Below are 10,192 nucleotides of genomic sequence, written 5' to 3'. Positions count from 1 at the left end.
ATACACATTGCACACATAATATTATTGCGCACATACAGATTGCACACATAATATTATTGCGCACATTTAATAATTAAAAATACAAACGTACGTTTGCACACAAAACATTATTGCACACATACAGATTGCACACATAATATTATTGCGCACATTTAATAATTAAAAATACAAACGTACGTTTGCACACAAGACATTATATTGCACACATGACTTTATTGCGCACATATACATAGCACACATGATCGTAAGGGACACACAAAATAAAGGAATCATATTAACACTTTGTACACAGGATATTATTGAGCACATACACATTGCGCACATATACATTGCACACATAACCATATAGCACATATACACATTGCACACATGACTTTATTGCGCACATACACATTGCACACACGACCGTAAAGCATACACAAAATAAGAAAATCATATTAACACTTTACACACAGGATATTATTGCGCACATACACATTGCACACATGACCGTAAAAAATACGCAAAATAAGAAAATTATATTAATACTTTGTACACAGGATATTATTGCGCATATGCACATTGCACACATGACCGTATTGCGCACATACACATTGCACACATGACTTTATTGCACACATACACATTGCACACACGACTGTATTGCACGCATACACATCCCAAGGAGAACAGAAAGTCAATATGATGTCGAACTGATATTATTTTGACTTTCTGTTTTCCTTGGGATTGCACGCATGACTTTATTGCACACATACACATTGCACACAAGTATTACTCACATAAAATAGAAAAAATCACAACTTTGACATCAGGAGCGATTTAAATCTACAGAAAGAGAGAGAGAAAGAGAGAGAGGGAGGGAGGGAGGGAGGGAAAGATAGAGAGATCTATGCAACTGTTAATTCGATATCTTCTTTATTTGATTATACACATACACATTGCACAGAAAAAAAAGTAGTGTCAAATCAAATCATATTTTACATCTTAAAATGCTTGAATTTTACATGTAAATGCTTGAATTTTACATGTAAAATTATACAGTATTTATATCGTTATGGCGCGAATACGTTATATACGTTATATACGGCGCGAAAATGCTTGAATTTTACATGTAAATGCTTGAATTTTACATGTAAAATTATACAGTGTTTATATCGTTATGGCGCGAATACGTTATATACGTTATATACGGCGCGAAAATGCTTGAATTTTACATGTAAATGCTTGAATTTTACATGTAAAATTATACAGTGTTTATATCGTTATGGCGCGAATACGTTATATACGTTATATACGGCGCGAAAATGCTTGAATTTTACATGTAAATGCTTGAATTTTACATGTAAAATTATACAGTGTTTATATCGTTATGGCGCGAATACGTTATATACGTTATATACGGCGCGAAAATGCTTGAATTTTACATGTAAATGCTTGAATTTTACATGTAAAATTATACAGTATTTATATCGTTATGGCGCGAATACGTTATATACGTTATATACGGCGCGAAAATGTTTGAATTTTATATGTAAATGCTTGAATTTTACATGTAAAATTATACAGTATTTATATCGTTATGGCGCGAATACAGTAGGAATATTTTTTACGACATAGTGGTCATTTATGATCTTGCAATCGTTTTTGGCACTCACTACAAATACACAAATGTCCACATGGAACAAATATGTACGCGGCAGTAGCATTCAAGCATGTGCAGCATGTACCATTGGAGCGATTGCGCTGGCTTGATGCTATTGTACTAACAGGATGAAAAGGTAAGTGATCCTCTTCTTTATCGCTTAGACCAATCGTTCCAAAATCATCTTCTGGTGTGCGAAAAATATCTTCAAAATCTATAAAATATAAATTAATTAATGATAATAACAGGCGCGTGTTTTTAAAATAAGATCCAGTCCATCGTAAAAAAGCTACAGTTAATTACCCAGCGAGAAATGACCTATCAATCGATGTCAAATCGACATCAAATCGACATCGAAATCATCGATATTACATCATATTGATGTCGATTCGACGTCAATTCGATGAGTCATTTCTCGCTGGGTATAATTATGAAAATCTTTTAATACAAATTAAGAATGCTTTAATATACACTTAATTTTTCTAATCACCGTTTCTAGTCGACCTCGATACACTTTGTACTGTAGCATCAACTTTTTTATAATCTTAAATAATTCTGCCGTCGATAAATTGAATCATTTCATTTTGTAAGTTGAACAAATGTGTGATTATGTGATTTTGAAAACACTGACAAGAAAGTCACTTTTAAGATGTAAAATATGATTATATTTATAGGCGAGATATTAATTGTAGGGAGAAAAGTGTAGGTTAAAAAGTTCACAGTCGAATCTATTCATCCAACTCTATAGAATTGACACTGATTTTCTTTGATTATTCTTCCATACTCTGGATAATCCCACAATGATTATCACATATTTTTACACTTTAAAAGTGTAGCTTTCTTGCTAACGTTTTCAAAATGATATGGTCACACATTTGTTCGACCTTCAAAGTGAAGTGATTCAATTCAGTGACAGCAGAATTGTTTGATACCTGTATAAAAAGGCTAATGCTACGATATACAATACAAGATGCACCGACGTCAATTACGTAGAAAAATTAAATATATGTTAAATTATTTTAGTTTGCAATAAAAGATTTTTATAGCCATTGTCGTATTCTTTATGGCCAATCGGATCTAACTTTAAAAATGTGTACCGTATTATGATCACAAATGGGAATATGTATACTAACCTTCATTATGCACCATCTCATTCTGATCGCTCGAAACTGCTTCTATTTCATTTTCTTCATTATGATCAGATTCGCTCGACAACACTTCTATTTGTTGACTTCCTTGTTCAGTGCTTGTGTGTCCTGAAATAATGACAATATTTATCAACATATTCATTAATAAATATAATTTTTTTAAAATGCTTTATTTTCCATTATGTCAAATTATTACATTTATAAAATCAATAATGTACAAATCTTTATGCTGTATTAATTGTTTAGATATTTATATCGGATAATAGTATATATCATAATAATCAATTCATATTTTTATTATTTTCAAAGTTAATCGTGTTTATTTTTAAAATTATATCGATTCAAATTCTTTACAATGTGATAAAATCCCGAAAAAGATAACATCAAATTGATAAAATACATATATTATTAATTAATATTATCACAGCAATGTAATTATTGTCAGTTTAAGGTAGTACTTTCCGCGACCATACCTGAGAAAATCATATTTCTTAGGAATATTTTTAAATTTTAACTGTATATTAATAAAAATAATACCTACACCTATGCAATGTTAGAAAAAAATTAACCGTACCGAAGCTGAGATATTTAAAGTTAAAGTTAGCACTTTTATGTAATACGTATAAAAAATGCTAACTTTAAATATCTCAACTTCGGTACGGTCAATCTTTTTCTAACTTTACAAATGCGTAGGTAGTATTTCTATTAATATGCAGTTAAAATTTAAAAATATTCCAAAGAAATATGATTTTCTCAGGTATGATCGCGGAAGTACTATACCTTAATATTTATTTCAGTTTACTATACTATATTATATAGCGAAAAATAATATGTTTTACCTGTGATTTCTTCAGTCTGTGAAAGCGTCGTAAATCTGCCGCGTCGTCCACGTCGTTTAGGAGGTCTGCCACGGTTCCTGCTTCTTGTTAGTTCGCCATCCAAAGTAAGTGTGTCCAAATGATGTGAAGTAGCTATGGAAATAATGTAAGTATATAGTCACACACATAATACTCATCATATTCATTTCTAATAAAATAAATCATGTATCCATATCAATAATACATCCGATGTGGATACATTATTGATAATTCTCGATAGACATTTATTTTATTGAAAAATTTCCAAATATGAATTTCCGATATGAATGCTTCATTGAAATATAAACAAATTAAGTATACTAAATCTATCAAAGTTCTTTAAAATATATAAATAAAAACAAATTAACATTGGAAGTAATAAAATTTCGTCTCGGGTACCTACCTTCAATAGAATGAGCTTCTTCGATTTGACTTATGGGTTCGAATGTTTCAGCGGCTGGAAAATAAAAATTATTTTGTATAATTTTCTTCTTTTATATGTTCTAAAATATAACTTATAAGATATATACAAATTACACATTTTTATAAGGTATACATCTATACTGTATAACAACGCTCGGAATTAGTTGCACATTTCGAGCCGATTCAGGAAACGACGCCTCCTGTTCCCCCACTACCGCCCGGCCGCTGGCGGCCGAGCCGTCGATAGCTCCTCTGGCTCAGGAGCGTTTTATATTAGAAATAGGCTGAATTGTTTAGGCATCTCTCAGGAAATCGTAATATTTTCTTCACTACATAAATAATGTTTATTTTCATTAATACATAATATATATATATATTTAATTATTAATGAAAATAAACATTATTTATGTAGCAAAGAAAATATTACTATTTTCTGAGAGGTGCCTCAACAACCCAGCCTATTTCTTATATAAAACGCTCCTGCGCCAGAGCTATCGGCGGCTCGGCCGCCAGCGGCCGGGCGGTAGTGGGGGAACAGGAGGCGTCGTCTCCTAAATCGGCTCGAAATGTGCAACTATTTCCGAGCGCTGCTCTATAAAATACAGATTATTTTACCTCTTTGCAAATTACGACCGCGTCTCGGAGGTCTGCCACGACTGCGTGGAGGTCTGCCACGACTGCGTGGAGGTCTTCCACGATTACATGGAGGTCTTCCACGATTACATGGAGGTCTTCCACGACTCCGTGGAAGATTGGTTCTGGTAATATCCAATTCTGAATCCGGCTCTGAATTAGCAACAACCGATGCTGTCAATTGGAAGAAAATAGTAATAAGTTTTTAATATTGAAAAGATATTATTTTGCAAAATATTCTATATAAAGTCAATAATTAACCGCACATGCAAATAAGTGTCAATTAATAATATAAAATCTGTGATATTTTTTCTCTTATATAATCACTGATACAGTAGATTGCGCATTTGAGTCGTATTTGAGAGTTCGTTATTAATAAACAAAAGATCTTTATCATAAGATAGATAAGCTTTACAATTTCGATTCCATAATTATGTTAACAGAGTGTGCAAGTTGATTCAAAACAAGTGTAACAAATTTAGACAGATTATTCGAGAGATTATTCTGAAAAAAAGTATAAACAAAACCTTATACATACATATATATCAATATCTATGTAATTAAAAGTTTTAAAATTTTGCCGCGTTGTCACAGTAAAATCATATGCTTAATAAAAGTAATCGTTGTAAACTCAAAATAAAACAAGAGGATATGCATCATTTATTTATAATTCACATTTTTATATTTAAAGAAAAAAAAAGAAAAAAAACTTAAAATGTACTCCTTGAGCTGAATGAACGCATTGCACCAACTGTGTAAATATTAAGGATGTCAATTTTAAAAAGAAAAAGAACCTATATGTTTATATGACATTTTTTTACGAAATAATCTTCCAAATAATTTATTGAAACTTTACACTCGTTTTAAATCATCCATCCTGTATGCATGCTTACTATTACGAATAAATAATGACATAAGATAAAATAGAATAATATATCTTTTAAAAATTTTTCAGACAGTAAAATACTCAAGAAAATATTTATCGAAAATTGTCAGTGATACATCCGATATTGAATACGCTTAATTTGAATTTCCAAAATAATAATTTGAATATACTTAGAAGAATTTGCTAAATTTTATCGAAAATTCCTTTTCTTTAAACTCTAAGTAAAAAATTGTTTGTTGTTCGAATTGCCTATTCAAGATACAAAGGGATTTAATTTCTATCTAAATTAAATCTATCGCGCGCGCGCAGTCTTTTAAGAATTTACAAACGTGTGAAAATTTTAATTGAAGATAGAAGCAAAATTTTAACTCAAATTCTTTCAAACGTACCTCGTGATAATCCATGTCTGTCAGATGCAACGTTTGCAATTATTGGCTCTGTTCTATCAACCTCTTGATTTTCAATAACAGTATGTGATATGGACACAGGTTTCTGCACTGTAAACAACGAATATAAATGTTTGCAGAAATTTATAAAACTAAATTATAAATAAAAAAGTAAGGAAGAAAAATTTATTTCTTTTATTTTCATCTTACTGTGAGTATAAAAATATAGAAAAGTTTGTTTTCTACTCTGCCATAAAAGTATACGTAAATATAATAAACTATTAAAATAATTTCTATATCAATATCTTGTAGACACACTATTCACGTATTAAAATGAATCGAAAACAACGAAGCAATATAATTGTCTTTATATATTTTGACGTATTATATACGTCAAAAACAGAACGAAAGTAAAATCGCACTTTAGAAGGAATATGACCGATAAAAATGACAAAGTTAAAATATAAGATATTTATATGTACGATACCTGTATGCGCATCTAATAGATTGTTATCTATTGTTTCCTCATGTCCTGGAGTGTCATCTAAAATATCGTCTTGTAGAGCTACAATAAGAATATATTATTTTCTTTGCCCTCTTCTACAAAGTATATACTACGAAGTATTATATATATATATATATATATATATATATATATATGTATATATCATGAAATTTTAAAACAAACCAAAGTTCTCTTCAGGCATTTGCGACACCCTGCAGAGTGTTTGCAGAAATTCTCTCAGCGAAAAAGCCTACAGTAATAAAAATTACATTAATATATTATTATATATCATATTATATTATGCAAATAGAAAATTACAATAATTTAACATTAAACATATTACATAAAAATGTGATACAACTTTGAAGAACATATGTATTCCTAAATATGTAATAAAACGCTACAAACAGCTAAGGTCGGATCTTGTTTGTTAATAATTTTAATTCAATGAACAGTACAAACGTTTCAACTACGGAATTTGGCCTTTCTCAATGTATATATATATATATTAAAATAAAGAATCACAATTGATTTGAATAATGTTACGCATACATTTTCCGAAAGTATTATATTGTTTTAATGCTTTATTCTGTATTCGTGATTTACATGTTTAGTTTTATTGTTTATTCTCTGTTTTTGCAACTCGATAACGATCCATTTGAACGTTATACTTAAAATTTCTCTTAAATTTAGTCCTTATAATAACTTAATAAATTATTGTCATTGACATCCTATGTTTTGGGTGTATCAAATTCTGTGTGTGCGGTTTTTTTTTCTTTGTTTGTTCGTTTGTTTGTTTGTTTGTAAAACAATGATCTTGCAAGAAAATTCATTGTTTTACAAGACTTGACCACAAAAACACAGAATTTGATAGACACGGAACATAGGACAATGCCAATAATTTATTAACTTGTTTCAAGTACTAAGTTCAAGGAAAATTTTAAGTATGACGTTCAAATCGTTATCGAGTTGCAAAAACAGCGGATAAACAATAGAACTATAAATGTAAATCGAATACAAAAGAAAGCATCAAAACAATATAATACTTCCGGAGAACATGTATGCGTAGCATTATTTAAATCAATTGTGATTGCTTTTTTAAATATATATACACTGAAAATCTCCAAATCCCATGGCTGAAACGTTTGTACTGTTCAATAAATTAAAATTATTAGCAAACAAGATCCAGCTTAAGCTCTTTGTAGCGTTTTAATTACATATTTATTAATTAATAGCAAAAGCTATTCTTCTTTCTTTAATTGATATATATTTTTGTCTCTTCTGTCGCAAAATTTCATTTAGAGATATTGAATTACCTTCCAGAGCTCAAATTGACTTGTGCTTCCGCAATTTGTTTGTCGCGCACTATGTTATGTCGGATGCGTACTCTCTTTACGCTACGCCCTTCCGCTAATCTCTCAATATTTATCTCTTGGTCAATAAGTAATTCACCTAAACTTTCTGTAAGATGAAAAGATTATATTGCAGAAATACAGTTATACAATGTATGTTGAAAAGTTATTGTGATAATAAGAAATACGTACGAAGAAACTGCCAAATATTATGATGTATTCCGTCAAATCTGTGGAAAAGTACGTAATGAAAATCTTCCACAAAATTGTTCGTTCTTATTGGCGTATTAAAAACGCAAACTTTTTCTTTCGCAGGAAGCCATGTACGTCTTAAATAAACTGTGAATTGTAATACAGCGGGATGCTCTGTGGATATGAGATCAGCCTCATCTTGAATTATCTTTAAACCTTCCTCAAATGCATCGACCGGTGCCAATGGCAAAGTCATGGCAAAACCAAGAATCTTTCTAGGGGCTGCCATTAAACCTAAAGCTTTCCAGCGTCTTAATATGGCCTGCGTAATATGTAATATTTAATAGAATATTGAATCATATTTAACAAGCAGATGAATCGTGTAACAATAAAAAAGCTATATAAAGAACGCAAAATTATGAAATTTTGTTTTTGTTTTTAGATACTATATATACTATATACTATACATACTATATACGTACCTGATTAAAATGAAACCAACAACCAGTTATACGTGCTTCTGGAAAAACCTTTCTTGCAACTGTCATCGCTGCACGTTCGTAATCACTCATGATTGTCTGCACTCCTTGCAATGCATTCGGATGGAGCTCCTTCACTCTTTGCCAAATCGCATCATACACATCCATTGTGCGTTTTTCACACAATGCAAAAAGGACAGGTATACCCTAATAGAAAGAAAGCAGAATAGTAAATAATATAAAGCAGTGCTCTAGAGCATTTAATAGGGCATCCGTTGTAAATAATACTGCTCTATAGCCATTGTCTGATAATACCGTGCCTTTATAAATGCGTTCCATCGCACGGTAATTCATTAATTCTATCTCAAGTTCGTCAATGGTTTGTGGTATTTTCGGTCTCTGACGTATTTGTTCTCTATAAAGAAAGCTTCTCATAGTACGATAAGATATCTTCTTCGCAACTGCTGGGTTTCTGTAAGGTAGAAAGAAGCAACGCAAATAAAGATAATCTAAGTTAAAAAGTTTAATATTGAATCTGGCATTGCAAATATTAATAAAATTGCTTATTTATTTTTTCAAATTCTTTTATTTGATTGATTTATTAGAAATAAAAAAAATTGTAGATTTCCTTATTTTGATTATTCAAACATTTTTTTAACTTAAACATTTCATTTGAAACATCAAAATTTTCGTAGTTTTTCATAAACTTACTTTCTTATATTTATATAAATAGAAGATTATGGACATGTTAAGATGATTACACGTGTCGTCGGAAAAACAACTTAAAAAAGCTATTATATATATATATAAATATTTGAAAAATTTTCCGATTCGTTAATGGTTTTTATTAAAATATTCAATCACAAACATACTTGAATATCCGATGCGATCGGAAAGTTTCCGATATTTTGTGCAAGTGGAAGATCAATTCCGATCGAGACATAGTATATATAAAAATTTGTTTAAAGTAGCATATCATAAAATTTTATAAACTTTTGCATTTTAATTAGTTTAATCCCAAATCATTGTACAATTTAATAGCAATAACAATACAACATTTTTTACCCATTATAGAAAAATATCCGAAATTTACTTGTTCTTCGAATGTTAACAAAATATGATAATAGTAATTCCGGAATGCAACTTATGCATATAACATACGAATCGACATAAATAATTGAAATTAAGTTCTTATAAAATCCAAACAAATAAAATAGGCACAAAAAGCATTAAACTTATCGTATTTTCACATAACATCATTCTTTACCACGACTAAACTTAAAATTGTTTTCTTTGTCTTTGCGAAAGTTTATTTCAGAAAATAATTATAGAACCATTATTTCGTTTAATATTGTATAATATTATTGTAATTAAATAATATAAAATTGAAACGTCTTAACAAAAAAAGTTATCAAAATTACTTATTTTTACATAAATCTCATTTTCTTCATTAAATACTATTATACTATTAGATTATTATATTTTTACATACACAGACACATTTATTTTGTATAAATAACAAAAATATTTTAACGTTAACTTACCGTTGACATACCATATCAAAGACATCTTTTGGCTTCATTATTGTTTCTCGACATATTCGCAGCATTTCCTGCTTTATTTCAATTTCTTGCAACATTGTTTCGTTCGCTAGATGATTGTGCGATGTTCTTAAAGTATATGTCTCAT

General features: G+C 29.9%; 1 protein-coding gene across 1 annotated transcript; it reads right to left on the bottom strand.

Moving 5' to 3' along the window:
• Positions 1 to 1,116: 1,116 nt before the first annotated feature.
• Positions 1,117 to 8,711, bottom strand: LOC137001267 (uncharacterized). Its single transcript, XM_067359839.1, has 11 exons — positions 8,507 to 8,711; positions 8,025 to 8,346; positions 7,797 to 7,941; positions 6,664 to 6,730; positions 6,463 to 6,540; positions 5,979 to 6,086; positions 4,686 to 4,877; positions 4,051 to 4,104; positions 3,630 to 3,761; positions 2,776 to 2,898; positions 1,117 to 1,856 (listed from the first exon to the last, which is right to left on the bottom strand). Exons 4-11 carry the CDS (start codon positions 6,680 to 6,682, stop codon positions 1,621 to 1,623), a joined length of 942 nt encoding a protein of 313 aa, XP_067215940.1. The 5' UTR covers positions 6,683 to 6,730; positions 7,797 to 7,941; positions 8,025 to 8,346; positions 8,507 to 8,711; the 3' UTR covers positions 1,117 to 1,620.
• Between the last annotated feature and the right edge of the window lie 1,481 nt (positions 8,712 to 10,192).

Source organism: Linepithema humile, chromosome 7, assembly GCF_040581485.1.
Source record: "Linepithema humile isolate Giens D197 chromosome 7, Lhum_UNIL_v1.0, whole genome shotgun sequence".
NCBI lineage: Eukaryota > Metazoa > Arthropoda > Insecta > Hymenoptera > Formicidae > Linepithema > Linepithema humile.
The sequence above is the reverse complement of the archived record's forward strand: the minus strand, read 5'-3'. Positions and strand labels throughout refer to the sequence as shown.